This window comes from Drosophila obscura, unplaced genomic scaffold (genome assembly GCF_018151105.1).
Source record: "Drosophila obscura isolate BZ-5 IFL unplaced genomic scaffold, ASM1815110v1 contig_213, whole genome shotgun sequence".
Classification (NCBI taxonomy): domain Eukaryota; kingdom Metazoa; phylum Arthropoda; class Insecta; order Diptera; family Drosophilidae; genus Drosophila; species Drosophila obscura.
In genome coordinates this window covers 185,436-206,961 of record NW_024542805.1, presented here as the reverse complement: position 1 = coordinate 206,961, position 21,526 = coordinate 185,436, and the positions used below count along the sequence as shown (strand labels likewise).

At 40.3% G+C, this 21,526-nt stretch overlaps 1 protein-coding gene across 3 annotated transcripts; it reads right to left on the bottom strand.

Moving 5' to 3' along the window:
• Positions 1-1,946: 1,946 nt before the first annotated feature.
• Positions 1,947-8,059, bottom strand: LOC111081881 (myotubularin-related protein DDB_G0290005-like). 3 transcript variants are annotated; one of them, XM_041594208.1, is made up of 3 exons: positions 7,660-8,048; positions 6,775-7,597; positions 1,947-4,307 (listed from the first exon to the last, which is right to left on the bottom strand). In XM_041594208.1, the coding sequence occupies exon 3, from the start codon at positions 3,925-3,927 to the stop codon at positions 2,191-2,193; it is 1,737 nt and encodes a 578-aa protein (XP_041450142.1). In that variant the 5' UTR covers positions 3,928-4,307; positions 6,775-7,597; positions 7,660-8,048; the 3' UTR covers positions 1,947-2,190. The 3 variants fall into 3 exon arrangements, with proteins under 3 accessions (XP_041450142.1, XP_041450143.1, XP_022233727.2); XM_041594209.1 differs by having other exon boundaries at positions 6,775-8,059; XM_022378035.2 differs by having other exon boundaries at positions 6,775-8,048.
• Between the last annotated feature and the right edge of the window lie 13,467 nt (positions 8,060-21,526).

Sequence of the window (21,526 nt, the reverse complement as noted above, 5' to 3'; positions counted from 1 at the left end):
TTAAGAGCCTTAACAAAAGAATATCTATCCAAAAACAAAAACAACGTTTAATTTCCAATTTAAAATTATTAAATTTAAATTATAAAAAAACATCAACTCTTCGTATTATAACACGCAACTTTAAACCCCATGGACCATCAGAGGGTTAATCCACACGCTCTATTGTTGTTTCACTCACACTTACTGCGCTGAGCCCTTTCACTCGCACTTATTGTAAGTATTGTTAAGCACCTGCTGCTGCCGACGAGACTACCTTATATAATTGCATCATGGTCGTCCCTATGCAAGGAACGCACGCTTTATAGGTAGACACGTCATCTGTCGACGTCGACACAGAGCCGAAGGCGCATTGCCTGCGGCATTTTGCGTGCTGTCTTTCATGCTATCTCTTTCTTTTTAAAAATTACTGGGCTAACCAGTGCTGCCAAAATTTAAGTCAAAACAAGCTAGATTCAAAAAAAAAAGTTACAAAAATGGCTAAAACCAAAAATTAATAAGCTTAAAATTTAGACATAATACACCCAAAAAATATAACACTTTGTAGATTTAAAGATTGGATTATATGTACATACTATTGATAACTTAATATATTTATCCACTTTAACCTCTTCCTCTAGACAGTTTTATTTTTTCATTTTTGAAATTAAATTCAACTATTTAAATTGTAAGTTGAAGTTCTGGCAACTACCATCAACCATCCAAACATCACTAAAATATCCGAATAAATTAAACCATGTCTGTCTGTCCGTCCGTCTACATCTACGTCTGTAGCATCTACAATTTTTAAGATACAAAAAACGCAATATCTACCATATTCCGAATCTGGGTCAGATGGAATCATTATTCTAGCCAGAATTGATAAATTAATTTGCCATAGCTAACCTTCCACGCACGATACAGAGAAAGAAGAAAGCTAAATGCGCAGCACCGTTATGTTAGAAGAGCACAGCTATAGTGACGCGTGACGTAGATAATGTACGACCGAACACCTGGTTTCAACATCTGGCAGAATAAGAACCAAATGCCGGCCTGGTTTTTCTGTGTCGTGCCGTCCTGGCTTACTCATTCTCTCTCTTCTCACCCAAGTAATGTGAGCCCTCTATCGGCGGAGATGGAGCTGGAACGCCGTTAGTGCGAGAAAGGAGACAAAGAGGGCGCTTACGTAAAATTACCGGAATGACTCTGCAATATTTTCAACAGTCCGCACTTGTATTGTAAAACTCTCACATGAGAGCTCGTTAGGGAATGTTTTGCGATATGAAAATGTCTTACTCGTACACAAGCTCGCTTGCGACCTCGTTTGCGAGTGTTTTGCGATACTAAAAGGATAGCTCATTTTTGGCTCGCTTGCGAGCTCTTTTGCGAATGTTTTGCGATACAAAAATGGATTACTCGTACACAAGCTCGCATGCGAGCTCGTTTGCGAGCATTTTGCGGGACTCTCGCAAAAGGCATGTTCGTTGGTTTGCTGGGAGATGTAGAATATACATTGTAGATTTAGATAACAGATGTAGCAAAAATATGTAAATTCTAAAAATCTAAAAAATCATAAGCCCAAACATGCATAAACTTACTGAGTACGGGTATAAGTAGAGTCGCGTCCCCAGAAGCGACTCACACGTTCCTTCTCGTTTTAAACTAAAATAATAAGTAGAAATAGGGAGTTTCTGTAAATCGGTACTAGTAGTGCTAATCCTATATATAGAAATACATAATTCAGAGAAAACCTATTGTTAGTGTTCGTATTCACCTATCAAAGAGGCAGAGGGTTACTAATCCGGCTCAAATGACCGAATTCTATAATTTCCGTCAACCAAACCTTGCACCACGTATGCACAGGCTTTATGTTTATTTCTGGTCGTCGTTTGGTTATTTCTTATAAACCAGCAAGAATTTATAGTGCACCGACAACTTCTTTTTATTCAATTTTATTTTTTTTACAGCTTCGTCAATCTTTATACACCACAATTTTCATTCGACATCTAGATAATGACTGCCAACTCATCTTAAATCAAAAATATACATAATGTGTTGACTTCGGTCACACTTACAAAATATCCGATATTCGTTGTACGGTACAAGAAGGGTTAAATTAAAAATTATATATTTCTTTTCGCAACATTCTCCTCCCAAGTATTGCAGCAACTAATTATTCAATTATGAATAGCAGCAATACTTAACAATGTCGGGTTACACATTCGTCTTAACATCTAACTTGATTAACTTTACTATAGGTCGTTTATAAATTTTATCTTTTATCTTAACATCTACAATACGAACGCATCCATCCGTTGCTTGATATGTCTTTACAATAATGCCCTTAGGCCAAATATTTCTAGGTAAATCAGAATCTGTTATCAAAACAACGTCACCTTCTTTTAACATACTTTGTTCTTTTGTCCATTTACGACTGTATAAAAGATATTGTCTATATTCTTTTCTCCATTTTAACCAAAACATATCGGCCAGTCTTTGAGACGCCTTCCACATATTTAACACCTTCAAATCTCCATCAGTGGCTGTTGAATAAAATGAATCCCTAAAATCGGGTCCAATTAAAATGTCATTTGGAGTCAATGGTACCGAGTCCATGGAGTCGGATGGTACATACAACAGTGGTCGGCTATTAATCATATGCTCAATTTCACAAAACAATGTTTTCAATGTGTATTCTTTAGGAAATCTTTCTTTCAGTAGAAAGCATAAATACGTTTTTACAGATTGTATAAGTCTTTCCCAGGCTCCTCCCATATGCGGACTCAAGGGTGGATTAAAAAACCATGAACAATTTTTGGTGGTCAGAAACTGCAACAATTCATCTTTGGGCCAGTCAGTTATAACTTCTTGAATTTCTTTGCTTGCTCTTTTAAAATTTGTTCCATTATCCGAATACATTTCAATTGGAAAACCACGTCGACAACCAAACTGACGAAATAAATGCATAAATGCGTTGCATGAAAGGTCTTCGGCTACCTCAAGATGTACTGCGCGAGAGGCCATACATGTAAATATTACACCATATCGCTTGACATGACTCCTGTTTACTGTTATTTCTATCGGACCAAAATAATCTACGCCCACTTTTAAAAATGCTCTCTCCGTTGGTTCTATCCTACATTTTGGAAGTTGCCCTATTATAGCTTTGTGTGGCTGTCCTCTTTTGTTTTTAAAATACTGGCAATTACGTATAATTTTTTTTAGTGTATTTCGACACTTTGTGATCCAAAATTTATGTCTAAGATTTGATAGGACTGTCTCTACCCCAATATGACAATTTTTTTGATGATAATGGTATACTAAAAGATTTGTGATCGGGTGATCTTTGCTTAGAACAATGGGATTTTTCGAGTTGAAGTCATAGTCGCTGTCATTAAGATTGTCCAGTCTACCTTTGAGTCTAATTAAGCCGTCATCTGACATTTTTAAGAGTAGTGATTTTAAACTACTTGAATTATCAACAGATTCACCTTTGGTCAATTTTTCAACTTCACGTTGATAACTATCAAGTTGCATTTTTTTAAATATTAAAATTTCTGCCCTATCTATTTCCTTGGCTGTCAGTTCCTTACAATTTTGTCTCTTGAGCTTTAAATGGTCTACATAACGTAGTGTCCAAGCTGTGGTTCTTAAGAACCGCAACCAGTTCGAGAATCGAAGAACGTCTGGTAAGTCAATATCATTTCTCAGAAGCGAAGTGACATTAACATACTCTTTGTCAATTGGATCGATATCCTGTGACCCAACTGAAATCTTTCCTACTGGCCAGTGATCACTATTATTATGCAAAAACTGTGGACCTGTCAACCACAAATTGTTGTTTGTAAAATCTATTTTAGTGATTTTGGTTGCCTCATCGGCTGGGTTTAATTTCGATGGAACATACTTCCAATCTCCTACATTTGATATCTCCTGTATTTCTCTGTCCATAAATGCGTTCTGCCTATTTTTAAATTCAAAGTTTCTTTAATCATTTTATTCATTCTTGCTCCCAATAAAGCTCCTTGTAATTCCAACCGCGGAATTGACATTGGTTTGAGTGGTGCTACACGTGATTTTGCAGCTATTAAACTACATTCAATTTTGTCGTCAATTTGGAATCGTACGTATGCGCATGATGCATAAGCATATTTGGAAGCATCGCAAAATATATGCAATTGTACTTCACAGTCATTTATTGGAAGTTTTGTCATAAGTCTTGGTACACTGAAGTTACTAATTTTATCAAACGAATTACTTAGCTCTTTCCACAAATCAAAATGTTCATCTATGATAGGGTCGTCCCAGTTGATGCCACTATCCCAGATTGCCTGTAACAGTATTTTATTCGATATGAGCAAATTGGAAAGAAATCCGAGGGGATAAAAAATTGACATCGTAATCTTAAGTACTTCACGTTTCGTCGGTCGCCTTTCCAATTTCAAAATTTCACTAAGAGATTTTGTAAAGTTTAAGTTATAAGCAAGACTGTCTTTTTCATAATCCCACATCAGGCCTAAAACACGCTCTTCTGTTAAATTTTTAATCTTTTTGGGAGATATCGATTTTTTGTGGCATTTTGTCGGGCTTATATGGTCTAAAACCTCTGAAGAGTTTGAAATCCAGTTGCACATTTCAAACCCACCTTGCTGATGTACATATGTAACATCTTTAACCGCCGTAAGTTTCTATTATGTCTTGACAGGCTTTAGGGTATTCTTTCTTAAAGTCACTTGCATTACGATTCCTAACTTGTTGTGCAATACTTGGACTGCATTTAGCTCCAAAAAATAAAACTTGTATTTCATAGACGTCTGGTATACCTTGTCGCCTATTTTCACGCTACAAAATTCTCTGGGCTGGTCGATCTATCTGCTGAACTTTTATTTGTAGAAACATTTCTTTTATGTCACCTACAAAAACAATTTTGTGTTCACGGAAATTCATGAGAACAGATGACAATTGATTGTAAAGGTCAGGTCGTGATAGCAAAAAATCATTGAGGCAATACCCATGACTCCTAGATGCAGCGTCAAACACAATTCTCAACTTATCTGGCTTATTTACATTTTGTACGCCAAAATGGGGAAGATAATAAGTCACAGGTGACTGAACATCTAGTTCAGACAAGTCCAATTTTTTTATATATCCTTTTAAAATATGTGATTTAATTGTTTCTTCATATTTATTTCCATATATAGGGTTTTTGTCAATTTTCCTTTCACAGGCCATTAGTCTAGAATACGCATTGTTGTAACTCTCTGGAAGTCGTATATCTTCTTGTTTCCAAAACAAACCGCATTCGAATCCTTCTTCTACACGCTTTAGAGATTTGTCTACAATTTCTAAGCACCTTTTGTCGTCAAGTGACAAGGGATAGTAGTTCTGAACAGTTAATTCGCTCTCGATTGACCAGTAAGATTTGACGAGGTTATGTAAAACATCCAAATCATCACATTCCTGGTCTTTTAAAACTTGGTTGCTGATATGAAAAGAATAATTGGTTTCAATTCTCTGTCTGTCTGGTGCTACTACTCCATGAATAACCCAGCCCAGCAAGGTTTTGCTCGCGACTGGTCCATTAAATGCTTCGTAATGTAGTTTGCGTGAAACTATAAGCGACCAGTTGTCCTGTCCTATCAACATTTTTGGATGTGCCTTTTCGTATGAACAGTCAATGAAGTTTTTCAAAAATTTAAAATTGTCGGTCATGTCGTCTATTTTCAGAGTTTGTAAAGGTAAGTTTAGATTCGAGACTGTTTTAATTTTTCTCATAGTGAAAGTTTTAGCACCTTGACTTTTACCCTTGATCTGTACACTGACCATTTTTGAATCTTCCTGTTCGTAGACTTCACTATTGGTCCATTGCATCTTTAATGGTCTGATTGGGCCATCCAGTACTAAGTCATTGGCTACTTGTTCGTCTAACAAGGATATAGTCGATGCTTCGTCAAGAAGTGCATACGTGTCAATTGTCTTTTTGGGTCCGATCAAACAAATAGGTACTACTTTTAACAAAACTTTGGTCTGCCCTTCATAAATATTACAATTGCTTTCTATTTTTGAGTTCCACTGATCATTATAGTTTGGCTTATCTGGTTGATTTTCTTGACGGTTAGCTTTATCTTTGTGTAGCAAATTGTTATGATTATAACTGCAATTATTTATTTTGCATTGCTTTTTGCGTCTACAATCTTTCATCAAGTGGTTTTTACCCAGACAAGATATACACAAGCTATTTTGAGACACATGCTCCCATCGTTTGTCAATATGTAAGTCTTTAAATTTTCCACATGTCGTAACATAATGATCAGTAGACTTACAATAATTACAGAATCCTTTTCTATATTCTTTGGTTGCATTATTTGGATGATTTGTAACTGTTAAAGTACTATCTTTGGACTTATGCTGCCCCAGGCCTATCATGGTTGCAGCCCTAATGGTTTCACTTAGCCATGCTTGAAAAACTATTATTTTTGGCTCAGCTGATCTAGATTTTTGAAAGTGTTTCATAAATGCAATTCGCTGTGACATAGGTAATTTTTCCAATATTTCGTCAAGTAACAACGGGTTACGAATATGATCTAAATCTTCGATGGACAACAATGTATGAATTAGATTTGTAATTATATCATAAAATGAGATTAGTCGTTCATTCTAATGGATCCCCTGCAAATGTCGGTAGGTCTTGTTTTATTGTCTGCCTTGCCATGAATGTTTCCACATCCTTATTATTTCCTGACTTATTAAGACTTTCATTTTCAAATTTAAGCTTACGTGTTGTGCTAACCCACTCACTTGTACGGATCTCAGCGTATTTGCCATCATTGTCGTCGCCGTGGTCGATGTCATCTTCTTTTTCTTCTTCTTGTAGCTGCAACTCAAGCAGCTCTTGTTCCAGGTCCAGATGTTTTTGTTGAAGTGTCAGCTGTTGGCGCTGCTGCTCCTGTGTCGCAATTTGCTGGGCAAGCTGCTGCTGTTTTGTATTCAAATCCAGTTGTTTCATCAAATTTTGCACCTTAGACGATGTGCGTGAGTTTTGGCTACTTTTGGTTGTATGTGGTGATCGGCCTCCTTCGGACTGCTTGTCTGCGGCCTTTTTGATTACGTTGGATTCCATCGGTGTTGATGCCGCTACCTTTGACCTTGTCCTCGGCTTGATGGTAGCATCCATTTCCACTTGCGGTGTCTTGTCGGGATGAGGAGTGTGGTTTATCTTCTTTTTTTGTCCCATTATCGCTGTCTACGATCTTTTGTTCGTCGATTTGAACAGATTTGTCGATTTCAGTTGTCGTCACAATTTTTCTTTTTTCCGCCAGTTTTTTTCTGTACGTATTTCGGTGTTTGTTTTTATGTATGTATGTATTCCCATTTCTGTCTCCTGTCGGGAGCATCACCAAAAAAAACACGCAGTAGTTGTCTCTTTCTGTTGCACGTCTGTCTACATACGGTACACATACACTAGTCGTCGTCAAAGTGTATGTGCGGATGTGTATGTCTTGGATCAGGCTTGGAATACATACAGATCTATTTCACCATCTGATGAAATTGCGCCGCTGTTTTACGCAATCCATATGCCGTTCCGTGGGCTTCGAAGGACCATGTTAGTGTTCGTATTCACCTATCAAAGAGGCAGAGGGTTACTAATCCGGCTCAAATGACCATGTTAGTGCTCGTATTCACCTATCAAAGAGGCAGAGGGTTACTAATCCGGCTCAAATGACCGAATTCTATAATTTCCGTCAACCAAACCTTGCACCACGTATGCACAGGCTTTATGTTTATTTCTGGTCGTCGTTGGGTTATTTCTTATAAACCAACAAGAATTTATAGTGCACCGACAACTTCTTTTTATTCAATTTTATTTTTTTTACAGCTTCGTCAATCTTTATACACCACAATTTTCATTCGACATCTAGATAATGACTGCCAACTCATCTTAAATCAAAAATATACATAATGTGTTGACTTCGGTCACACTTACAAAATATCCGATATTCGTTGTACGGTACAAGAAGGGTTAAATTCAAAATTATATATTTCTTTTCGCAACACCTATACTGCGAATTAGCTAGATGGATATTTACCCCAGTGGGAATTTGCACCACGGTAATCAATGAAACTTTCGGAATTTCTTTGGATCTTCTTTCTCCAAGTGGGGCTACCAACGTAGGGAATGAGCGCACAGGTGCTGCCGTGGTCTTGGGGTTATGTTCACCCTCGAGCTACATCGATGAATTCGAAAAATGCACTTGCTTAGAAAACTGGGTATTGACCTTATTCCTGGATCATACTCATGGATATGGCCAGCTTATAAATGGTTGGAACAACTTATTTCTAACTGAAATATGCAACATGAGGAAAACGCACGACAAGCGATAAATGTTAAACCCCCCGCTGAAATCACACTTTGTGGTTCAACCAATCAAAGCGTGATCCACGCTTGAGGCGTATTGGATATGTCAGAAAATAGATTACAACAGCATAAGCTTAAGTCAACTACCCTCAGAGTGATTTAACTCAAAATTGTACCTGTTAATTGACTGTCTTGATTTTTCTCTCAAATTTCTTCAAAATTAAAATTGTATTGATTATTCATTTTTTCCTATCTGAATTAGTCAATTAAAGGAAAATAAATGGAATTTAAACAATCTTCGATATAAAATATTTTTTCCTGAAATTGGTTCTATATTATGCTGAGATATGTTTTTGTCGAAATTTTGTTCTGTTGATGAGAAAATTCCCAAAAAGGAAGAGTTTATGGAAAATGTAAAGTATGAGCCAAGGCCTACGGCCTACTACTAGTTGGCTATGTAAAATTTTATTTTTGATTTTAATTATCTTATATATTAAATATTTATGTTCATTCTTTATGAAATAAAAAGAGTTGCGATTTGTTTCATCGAAATACCAATAATTATAAGAAATTTTACCATTGGAGCCGTTGAAATTTCGAGTTTTTACCTTGGGTACTTTCAAAACACTGCGCTCTACTATTCGATTATAGAATTGCTCCAATGAGTAGTTCGAATGTTTCACCAATTTTTTTAGATGGCCTAGAAAGTTTTCGAATGGAAAGGAGCTTATGGTCTGTAAGGAACCATATTGAATTGTAACGAATTACGTTTAAACTACTAAATCCAGACGCGGTGTCGGGCATGGAAGAGGAGCGCACGCGGAATGTTCCGGCTCAGGCTCGTCGGCTAGGGGGGTGGTGGTCTTGCTTCCCCTCCCATGAAGTTCCATTTACATCACAATTCCTAAATAATTTGCGTGCTAGCGACAAGCTAATCCGGGATAGAGAATCCCACTTACTTCATCTCCCCAAAACAACAACAAACCCTAATAAGGGATTAACCAATCTGCTCCCGTTGGTTTTTTCTGCAACCTGACCTCAGGTATTTTTGCGGCCCGTTGTGCCCTTCCTACCATCGGCCACAAATCGTTCTTGACACTCTTCCACCAGCCTTAGCGCAGGCATCCTGACCGCTGGATGAACAATCGAAAATTCCAATCTGTACACTACAAGCGTTACAAAAGCCGCTCCCTCAAGATCTGGCTTGGGGTCTAACATCCCAAGACGTATCACAGGTAAGCTTGTTGCTATTGTTTAAAATCCTTGGAATGGAACCTACCCACTGATCGCCCTTGCAAATCTTCCAGCTCATATATGGAATTCCCCAATTTTCTACGAACTCTAGCCTAGAGATAAGCTGGTCCCAATTTTGCACTATATCCTGCAGGGAAATTGCTCTGCTTAAAATTTTTCCGGTAAACTTCTTGACCCTCTGTATACGATACCTCTCTCGACCTTAGGTTGTACTGGCGCTCGTTTTTGTCATACTGCGCTTTCATAACTTGACCAGCCTTTTGGCGCACCAAATCGAGGGAATCTTCGCGTGAAAAATTTGCTGACCTATCCTCCAACAGGCTTAAGACTCTTAAAAATTTATATTGTGAGCCAGAAGATATAAAATGCAGTCCAAACACCATATAAAACGGCGTGGTGCCAATTCCTGCATGTACCGAGAACCTTAGCGCACTGCATATACTGCTGAGATGTTTGTCCCAATCCTTTTGGTCTGCTCTCACATATGATCGAATAGCCGCAATAACCGACCGATTCACCCGTTCGGAGGCATTGGCCTGGGGCGAGTAGACGGCGGTGAGTGTGTGAGATATTTGATATTCTCTCAATAGCTTTTGGAAAGCTTCGGCTTTGAATTGCGATCCGTTGTCAGAAACGATCGTCTCCGGAACGCCGAAGGTGTGGAACAAATCCTGCTGAAAGTACTTGATGACCACATCAGCTGTCAATCTCTTCATCGCCTTCAAAAATACAAATTTCGAGTAATGGTCTAATACTATAAAGATCCCAACATGCCCACTAAGAGAACGAGGGTATGGGCCAAGAAAATCAACATAAAGTCTCTGGAAAACCTGTGAGATTCAGGTGAAACGCCAATCGGAGGCCGTTGCACGGTATTCGATGCTTTAGTCATTTTGCAGACCTCACAGCCACGAATGTACTCTTTGACATCGTTTACCAGCCTTGGCCAATAGTAGTACCTTCGTACCCTTTCCAGTGTCTTGTGCACACCTCCATGCGACGCTAGAGGATCGTCGTGAGTCTTCTTCTAAACTTCGCTAACCAGTCCCTTTGGAAGCCAAAGTTTCCATGCGAAGGTATCGTGAAGCTGATCACCAGTCGCGTGATCGGACCTTCGATACACCAAACCCTCCACAACTTTTAGATCAGGCAGCTTGTCGGTATTGGCCTCCATTCCCTTCATCATCTCAACGTATTCCTCGCCTTGAACCCTGGCGTCTGAGGATCCACCAGCATCCCTTGGTTGGCTTCTATCGCAGCCAGCTCTCCCTCATTCACCCTGGACAGGGCGTCAGGGACGACATTTAACCTGCCACTACGATGCTCAATCTTAAAGTTGAAACCCTGCAGTTTCAACGCCCAACGAGCCAGACGAGAATGCAGATCCGTCTGCGACATGAGCCACTTTAGGGACGCGTGGTCGGTTATGACCGTGAACTCATGTCCTTCGACATAGGCTCGGAAGCGCTTAGTGCAGACAATGGCTGCTAAGCATTCTTGCTCGGTAACTGAGTAGTTCCTCTGAGCTTAATTCAACTTTTTTGACACAAACGCAAGTGGATATTTATCGCTCTCTGGTGTCTTTTGAACTAGCACTCCTCCGACACCTGTTTTGCTGGCATCACACTGAATAAAGAACGGCTTATTGAAATCGGGACTTCGTAAGACTGGCGCAGAGCATAGCATATCCTTAAGCTTCTTGAATGCTGCCTGTCCTTCCGAAGTCATTGCAAATATCTGCCTAGGTTTTAATAAGTCGGTAAGTGGAGTAGCGACCGAAGCGAAGTTGTTGATAAATTTTCGGTACCATATTCAGGAAACTCCGAAGGGACTTCAGCGGCTTTGGCAACGGAAACTCTATCATTGCCGAAATTTTTTCCGGGTCAGTACGGATGACGCCATTTCCCACAATGTGGCCCAAGTATTTAACTGATCGACATTGAGCGTTAACCCAGCGGCTTTGACATGTCCTGCACTACACGTAACACCTTCATATGGGTCTCTAAACTATCTGATACCACCAACAAGTCGACAAGGTATACAAACCCTTCATTCCGCAGCTCCGGTGGAATAACTCGGTCCATAAGTCGAGTCATCGTCTGTGACGCATTTGTCAGGCCAAACGGCATTACCATGTATTGATATAAAGGCTTTCCCGGTATTGTGAACTCTGTTTTATCGCGCGAGCTGGGCTCTAAAGGGACCTGCCAATATGCATCTTTCAGGTCTAAGTTAGAAATATACATGGCTTTTGGAAGCCGGCCCATTATTCCATCAATTTGTGGTAAAGGATAAGCATCCTTTTTAGTCACCGCATTTACCTTTCTACTGTCTAGATAGAGTCGAATCTTACCCGGCTTCTGCACAAGAACAACGGGCGAAGACCAAGCGCTCTCCGACTCCTCAATAACCCCCATCTTGAGCATCCTATCGATATGAGCGTATAAAAGCTTTTCTACAGCTGGAGATACGGGAAAGTGCCGTTGTTTCACCGGCTTGGCATCTCCAACATCTATCGAGTGAGAGAGAAGACTCGTCTTCCCAAGCCCCGAAACAGCGAAAGAAGGAAATTGTACTATGACTTCCCTTAAACTATTCCTTTGTCTCTCCGTAAGCTCATGGGAATCCGCCGTCAATTCTGCGACTTGCATTTTGGGCGGAAGTAAATCAAAGGTTGACCAAAAATCAATTCCCAAGTATAGATCTTGGCTGAGTGATGGAATTATATGCAGCTCTAACTCTTTAGCCACATCCTTATATTTCACCGGAACTTTGAGACGTCCGAGGACATCCTGTTTGGTGCCATCTGTCGTACAAGCTGATGAGGCACTTCTTTTCAAAGGAATCCTACTTCGTATGACCTCTTCAGCCAACTTCAAACCTATTACGCTAATAGCTGCGCCTGTATCCATTAATCCAAAAATTACTCTATCTAATAATCTAACCTCGGCATAAGGCCGTCTGTCATTTTTCTTATGCCTGATCGCATTAATGGTCTTTAACGATCGCCAGTAGGCCCGCATTCTATTAGCATTTCTAGAGGTCGATTTTACCCTCGCTAACATTTGACTTGGTATAGGATTTCTATTCCAATCTATGAGTTAAGGCCAAACAGTCGGTTGATCCTCAACTGGACTGGGCACAACTCCCACATCAAATGCAGCATCAACCTCTAGGTGCTTGGTTCGTGGTTCGCTGGCTTCCTTCTCGGAACACACAACTGTGGGCGCAATTGTTTGTTCGCCTTTCCATTTTTTTGACACCTAACACAGGAAGGCTTATAGGTATTCGGTTTTCCGCACCCATTACAGAAAATTTTTCGCTTTGCCTCATAGTCATGGTATCGATGACCCTCCTGGCGGCATTTCCAACACACTAGTGCGATTGCACCAATCTCTTCCTCACCATCTAAATCCGAAAACTCCATCGCGTCATCTGACTGAGCCTCCTCGATGAGTTCAGATACCTGCTTGCGGAACGGTACAACCTTCTGATACCCCTGACCCTTCCTCACATCGTCTAAGAAGCTCTCCCTGCGACGACATATCTCCCTCAGGCGACCCACCGAAAGGATTGAAAGATTAAGCAGCTCGTGCCTTATCTCTGGACGCAGGTTTCTTCTCACTGTCTCCACAGTTTCCTGTTCCGACAGAGGAGTCTCCAGGTTATAGGATCCATCAACAGCACAATGGAATCGTAGAAAGAATCGAAGCTTTCTCGATCCCGCTGTTTCTTGTCCCGTATGGCTTCCCTCAGATCGACATCTATCCTCGTGTCCCTGAATTGCTTTCGCAAAGCCTCGCAAAGGAGATCACAACGCAAATCCCGAACGGTTTTGTGGTAGCGCCAAAAGAATTCCCTCGTCTTCCCATCGAACAGCAGGCTGGCATTGCTACAGAGAATTGAAAAATTATCCTCGAGTGTCTGGTGCATGAGCGCCTCTACCCTATAAATAAAATTGTCGATGCTGAGTCCATCTTGACTCCCACTGAAACGCAACTTCCAGCCGTTTAGGATGTGCCCCACTTTATCGGGTCTCTGCAGGAGATCGGAGACCGCACTCCTTGGGGTTTCCCGAGCTGAAGCTGCATAGTTAGACGAAAGGGGCCGGTCAAAAGTTGCTTGCCGTTGTGTCTCAGTGTCTTCCTCTCTGAGAAGCTATTTCCGTGGGCCGAAGGTTTGCAGCCATATTTGTCTGAAACAGATGAGCTATTTGACCCGTTAACTGAGTCATCATTCTGCATGGCTTGAACAGCTTGGGTTATCGTGCTGGTCATGAGCTCAGCTTGTAGCACCCCCATTTCTATTGGCTCCCTGGCTGCGCTAGTAACTTGACTAGTACGAGCTGGTGACTTAGTACGGCTCTGTTGCCTGGTGTTTTTGGCTATCGAGTCAGAAGAGGAAGCTGCCTTTTCAAAACACACTGTTTTGCTTGTAGGACAAGAATTTTTTGCTTGAGCATGCGCTGAGATGCATGCCTTATGGAACTCATGCCCACATTTAGTTTTGAATAAAACACCTTCTAACAAACTAATATCACAGGAAGGCGTTAGCCTCCCCCTCATCATCAGAGCGCATCATCATGATATTATAATAAATAAATAAATAATTGTAACCTAACAAAGTAATTCCTGCCTAATCTATGGCCTACTATCTAACGAAACATCTATCGTATTTAATTAATTTCTTAGCTACTATGAAAATCAATTAACAAAGACTCGAACAAACTCGACTACAAAAATGAACTCTTAAAAAAACACCTCATTCGCCTGCGTCTCGGACTGCCATTCAGTCGACAGATTAACTATGTAAAGAGAATATGTGAAACAAAAGAATTCGGAACAAGCAAAACTGCAACGCACAGAACCAACAAAGATATACAAGATTATAAAAACAATTTGACATCTAGCATACCCAATAACACAGAGAAACCCCTAATTAGCTTCAAAACCAACTTAGCGCAAAACGGAATAAAAAAGAACAACAAAAGCTGCATAGCGCATAGCTTTGCATGGGTCGCGTGCCAAACAGCAACAACTCTTTGCATTAGCAGTAGACAGCAAGCGACCGAAATGATCGGCTTTCGTCTGTGATCCATGCCGCTAATCTATGCACCCTGCATCTGAAAAATTGAGCTTACCCCTTTTTCTCCCATCTTCCTTGGCAAAGCGATCGTTTGCAAACGAAATTAATTGGATTCCTAAACGGTTGATCCTCTGATCGATCTTCATCCGTGGTCAGACATTGAGTTATTGACAACTCGAAATCTGCAAATCCAATGCGTCTGAAAGACCGAACCTTTGGACTCGACAATCTTCCTCAAAAGAGATTAGAAAATTTTTTACGAGTATCTCTCGTCTACCTTCCTCCTCCCTCTGCCGTGGCTGGGTGCCTGATAGATTTATCTGAGCAACTCCATTTCCGAAACGTCTGAGGAAAGAGCAAAGCAGAGCTAGAAAATACATTGTACTGCTGTCTTGAAGCAAGTGGGTGTGTGGGCCACATCTGGGCGATGTGTCCCCACGTTGGGCGCCAATTTTATCATTATGATTATTTTCTATTTATTAATAAGTTATAAATGTAACGAATTACGTTTTAACCTACTAACTCCAGGCGCGGTGTCGGGCATGGAAGAGGAGCGCACGCGGAATGTTCCGGCTCAGGCTCGTCGGCTAGGGGGGTGGTGGTCTTGCTTCCCCTCCCATGAAGTTCCATTTACATCACAATTCCTAAATAATTTGCGTGCTAGCGACAAGCTAATCCGGGATAAAGAATCCCACTTACTTCATCTCCCCAAAACAACAACAAACCCTAATAAGGGATTAACCAATCTGCTCCCGTTGGTTTTTTCTGCAACCTGACCTCAGGTATTTTTGCGGCCCGTTGTGCCCTTCCTACCATCGGCCCTTCTGCCCCCTGGCATCCATCCGAAAGGCCCCTATTCCTGGGTGTTTCTCTCAGTGCATGGGGTTAGCCGATGTCAAACTCACTAAAAGAAAAAAAAACTCCCATCTACCCATAACCACGTAAAGATAAATAAGCCACAAGGGTGAATAAATTAACATAAATAAATAAAATCGTATAAAGAAAATGATATGATAAAAAAGAAAAATGATTAAATATAGTACATGTAAAGCTAAAATGTAATATTATATGAATTCGAAAACGAAAAGCCTAAACAAGCAAAAAATGCATTTTTTCTTCCCTCGAGCTTTGTTAGCAGAGAGCACACCTGAGAGCAAGCACTCAAACTTGAGTGAAAACGGTGGCGCCAAGACGCTATGCCGTGCTCGGCTTCTTCGTCTCTCAATTCTCTTTCTCCCACCGATCGGTTCTATCTTTCCCGACTCAACATTCGGTAGTTTACTTTATCTACTTCTATTCTCCCTTTCCTTTGCTTTACATCTGTGCGTACCAACAAGATCCACTCATACCTTATTTTCTCCAGACTGGTGCTCCATCGATGAAAGCGCTTTCTCGACGAACATCTGCAAAGCTGTGGATAGAAAAGAATTTAATGGCATAGGGACGGGAAAAACATCACCACTGATCGGCAAGAATCAAGACGGGCAATAGAACGAAAAACTACATGACTCAATCACTGGCTCTCACTCAATCTGCTCTTTGCTTCCTTTCACTCTTCACTTGCACATTTCTTTCTCTCTACGTTACTTATATTCTAACCACTACCTCCTTCTTCCCCGTCCGATGGGCGAGGTGAAAATTCATAAAATAAAGCTTTCACTAGTTCCTGGGATCAAGCGGTTGATTAATAATTAGATTTCAGCTTCTGTTTCCGATCAGTCAGCGGGACCAAGGGAGAGGAAATTCATAAATTCCAACGGCGAAGTTGGGCACCCGCAGCCGTGTAAATCGACAACGGTGTCGTTCGCTAGTCGCTCGGGCACTCCGGATGATTTGATATGCGCTTGCGCTGGTCGCTCCAGCGCTCGGATGTCGTTTGGCCTCTCCGAAAGTATTGCGCCCGCCCCCTGAAGGTCTTTCTGCCAACAACAACGAATTAAAAGCTATTTTAATCGTTCTTCATGTTGCTGCTTACTCACTAGCTTTTCCCGACCGTGATGCGTCCACAATCTCTCCAATTCCCCCGTCGCGAGGTCCGAATTGGGTGCACTCTTGGTTAGCCGCACAACTGATTAAATAACCGATTTTCGCACTTCCTAATTAGACTTAGGTTCTTGTTACTGAAAGGCACCACTGGCTTAATCAAACTTCCAAAGGGACCTGACGATAGGGCTTTCTGGCAGCAAACTCCCTAACCAGTCAATGTAGAAATTTTCCACAAATCGTTCTTGACACTTGAACCTGTAAGCGCACTCCTTCCCTTCTTCCACCAGCCTTCGCGCAGGTATCCTGACCGCTGGATGGCGCCACAAACGAAAATTCCAATCTGTACACTACAAGCGTTACAGAATAGTTTGTTGGCTTCAATGTGATAAGTAATGAAAATTAAAAGTGAGCATTGCGTCCATATAAAAAGAAGGCACTTGACTTACAAAGTCATCCAGCAAGCTGGAGGCCAGAGAATTTTATGTGACACTATAGAAGAAGAATGTAGAAGAATTCTCATTCCTAAGCTTAGGAGTAAAAAATTATTATATAAGCCGGTATCTAAAATGCCTTTCAATGCTATTGGTCCAGTAAACAATAAAAAAGTTCGAAACTCAGTGGCTTTAAATCTTTCGAGATTATATAGTGATCTGACTTCTCTATTGAACTCCCAGGGTAACAACTTTTTTAAAAAGATTAGTTTATTATTTTGGGAAGCTATGGATTCCCGACTCAATGAAAATGTATGACCTCTTGTTCTGACTAATGCCACTAGGACCGATTTCATGACGCCAAGACAAACTACGAGCATGTAGTCTAGCGGAAACTGATTTACCATATCAATTGACAAATTTTGAAGAATATGTTTGTCTTGTATGTTGTGGTGTTCAGGTTGAAGACGATTTCGGAAGCTATCATTGGTTCTTGATGGGTTAACTGATTTCTTGAATATTAGACGATTACAGAACTTTTCTCCTTTCTGATTGCAATAGTTACATGCATAAAACCCAGAGTGATATTTCCCACCCAATATAAAAGCGCGGGCTGGCGCATCGCATATAACTGCTCTCAGAGATATTTTAAAAACCTATCTTGAAAAATCATTCCTTCTTGAATTAGTTCTACTAACTCGCAGACAAATTATTCCAAATAAACTTTGGGATCACATGGCTTTGAATTTCCTGCACATCAAAACTGACTTTGTTCCATTGACGTTGATCAAAATGGGCCATGTTTGCATTCGAGAACTTTTACAAAGCGGAAGACCGTCTACATTAATGTTTAAACTCCTATTGGAAGATAAATGAGTACAATTCGTAAGGAAATCGGAGTCTTAAAGAGTCTTTAATACCGTAATGAACATATTCGGCTGGCTCTACAGTTCGTTTTATTATTTGACGTGGAGTACACTTTAAAGTACGTACATCTTGAGGTAAACCAGGAATTTTTTCTCCCAAAATACAAAGCAAGTCATTGCCTGCCATATTGCTGACATTATTAGCAGAGAGCCACTTGGCTAACCGATTATAAAAATCAGTTAAACTGGAATTCTCAGTGCATTCAGTTCAGTGGAAGTGCATTACTTTCCGAAAGTAATGATTTGATTTCAAATTCGGTTTCAGAAAATTGTTCGCAATTATTTGATTTAATCTCAATCTCTTCTGTAGCTTCTTTAACATGTCGAGCCTCGCTGATATATTTTCGGCTTTTTCTCTTGTAAGAAATTTTATAAGCTACTATTTTTTACTTACCTATTGGTAACAATTGTTATTATAGGTATATATATGTTATGTATAGATTTTTGTATTTTTGTATTTGTATTTGTATTTATTTCATAAGGTTCAACTATGAGCAGTTAAACTAAAAAAACTATAACATAATATGAAAAGGACAATAACATGGATTAACAGACTATGGATATTATCCTGACCCAATAGGACTAATTTATTGGCAAAATAGCCGCTATGGTCCGGCTCACAGCAAGTTGTGGTCAGGAAATAACCCATAGCCTATTAAGTTAAGATAATTAATTTAAGTTATATGTTAACAACGATTTTACCTTAATAGAAATAGTGTCGAAGGAAAACAGATGGAAGAAAGTATTGTAGTTACGGCAAAAGCTACGGAAAGATTCATGGTCAGAGTAATTAGAAAGACAAAGTTGAAGATGAAGCGGAAAGTAATGCCTAGTCGGGCGGGAAGGGACAGAAATGCTAATAAGGCTACTGAGGGCACTGGAATCAACCTCACCAGCAAGAAGTTTGTGAAGAAAAAGCACTCCATGGCAAATCCTACGGCTTTCAAGAGAGCGGATATCGAGGAGCCGGATCCTACTCTCATAAGAAGGAAGATGTCTAGAGGGGTCCCATTTAAGGCCACGAAGTGCAAAAAGGATAAACTGTTTTTGAACAGACTCAATCATATCCTTATATTTTTGATAATGCGGAGACCAAACGCAGGAACCGTATTCAAGGATAGGTCGGACAAGGGATACATATAAAAGTTTAGTGGTATAGGGGTCGGTGAACTCCTTAGACCATCTTTTGATAAAGCCCAGGACGCCTCTGGCTTTATTCGAAATAGCGGATATGTGTGAGTTATAACACAGATTAGGTACAAAGATTATTCCCAAGTCAGTAATTTTGTAAAGGCTGTTTAAGGAACAGTTATGGATATTAAAGTCAAAGAGGTAAGGCTTGCTGCGATGGAATGTCATGACGTTACATTTGGAAATGTTAAGGGGAAGAATGTTTATTAAGCACCAGTTGTTGAGGGCGTCAAGATCAGATTGGAGACATAGCGGGGACATGGGGTCGCTATAGGAGAAACATAACTTCACATCGTCCGCATACATAAGTACTCGGGAATGAGTTAAGACTTGGGGAAGATCATTGATGAATAAATTAAACAACAGAGGGCCAAGATGGCTACCTTGAGGTACCCCCGACGATACAGAGACAGGCTTAGAAAGAGAGTTATTAAAACAGACACGCTGAGATCGATTACCAAGGTATGCATTAAACCAGAAAAAAAGTTTAGGCGGAAACCCTAGGAGAGATAAATTATGAATAAGCAGATTATGATTAACTGAATCAAATGCTTTACTAAAGTCAGTATAGACTACGTCAGTTTGCGACTGCTTAGCGAAACCCTCATGCACGAAAGTGGAGAATTCCAGGAGGTTAGACGAAATAGACCGACGTTTTACAAATCCATGCTGCGATTCAGAGAATAATGAACAACAAAAGTGTTGGAGCTGGGAAGTAACTATTTTTTCGAAGAGTTTGGGAATGGCGGATAAATTGGAGATCCCACGGTAATTTGAAACAACCGATTTAGAGCCCTTTTTATGAATGGGAATAATATAAGACTCTTTCCAGACAGTGGGAAGCTCGAGAGATAGGAGATAGGTTAAACAGTTTAAGGAGGGGCACGCAGAGAGAATCTGCACAAAGTTTAAGGACAGCACTAGGAACCATATCGGGACCGGTAGAAAAAGAAAATTTACATGACTTTAAGTTAATGAAGAGGTCATTATAGTCGATGAATGGGGGATAGATACAGTTAGAACTATTCATGTGGAAAGGATAAGATTGATTGGGACGAAGTATGTCAGAAGAAGTCAGAATAGAGGGATGGTTATTAGAGGGAGCTGAGTAACAGAGTTGAAAAAATGAAGCGAAAAGATTAGCAACATCACAATCATTATCAGCCTGGCTGCCGTTAAAAGAAAAAGATGACGGAAATTGGAAAGAGTTAAGTTTCGAGTTGACAAACCTAAAAAATTGCTTGGGATCACGCTTAAAGCTAAGTCTACATTTGGTCAGGTAGTCATTATAACATGTTTTATTACATAAAAGAAATGTACTCTTAGCGATTGAATACTTAGAGAAGTCAGATTGCGAACCAGTTCTTCTGAACCTTTTATACAAGCGAGATTTAATATTCCGAAGGTTTATCAAACGCGGGGTGAACCAAATAGGGCCACTAACATGACGCGAAGGTGAAATTAAAGGTACATAGGTATTAAAGACATTAAACAAGGAACGATAAAAGGCATTTGTAGCCGGCTCAATTTCATGAAAGTCTTCGAGAAATTACCAATCAATCTGAGAAAGTGCATGATTCAGGCACGTAAAATCTGCTTTCCTGAAGCAAAAAATAGACCATGGCTTAACGGGAGTTTTGATGGGGTCCGAGGAGGGCAACTGCACGGAAATTTCAAGTGTGGGATGATAAGGATTTTCTGGGAAAGATAGAGGGGACCCTCTGCAGACCATGGTATTTGATATGTCGGAAGAAAACACGAGATCCAGAAGTCTACCCAAGTTATTGGATATAGCATTGACCTGACCCAGCGATGTATCCGACAATGAATCAACAAAATCATGCTGAATAGATGGGAACATCAGGTTAGAGTCAACAGAAGGAGACCATGATATATTAGGTAGGTTAAAGTCTCCAAGGACTATAAGACGATCAGAGTCGTTAAGTTGGGACGCAATAGACTGCGGAAGCCACAGTCGGTGCCCCATTACATCCAAGTTCGACAGCACCAAAGTCTATTAAAGACGGAGAACGAATTGGAGGTGGAGAAGATCCAGGAACTGCAAGGAAAACACCATTATTACCAGTGGGCAGACTGTTGTTACCTTTCTTTCTCTTAGGCGACTCAGACAAAATTTTAAGATTTTTGAAATGAGACTCCATAGAATGAAACTTATCCTGTAACAGTCGGAATCCAGAGTTGACGGCCGCGAATTCATTATGAGTTTGTCTAATGATAACTCGCATGTCTCTTTCAATCTGCCTGCAGTCCCAGCAAGTTCAGTTGAGGCCACAGCGAGACTTAATTAAATCGACCACGCG

Coding starts and splice junctions, on each gene's coding strand:
- LOC111081881 (XM_022378035.2), bottom strand. CDS start 3,927: ATGGACAGAGAAATACAGGAGATATCAAATGTAGGAGATTGGAAGTAT.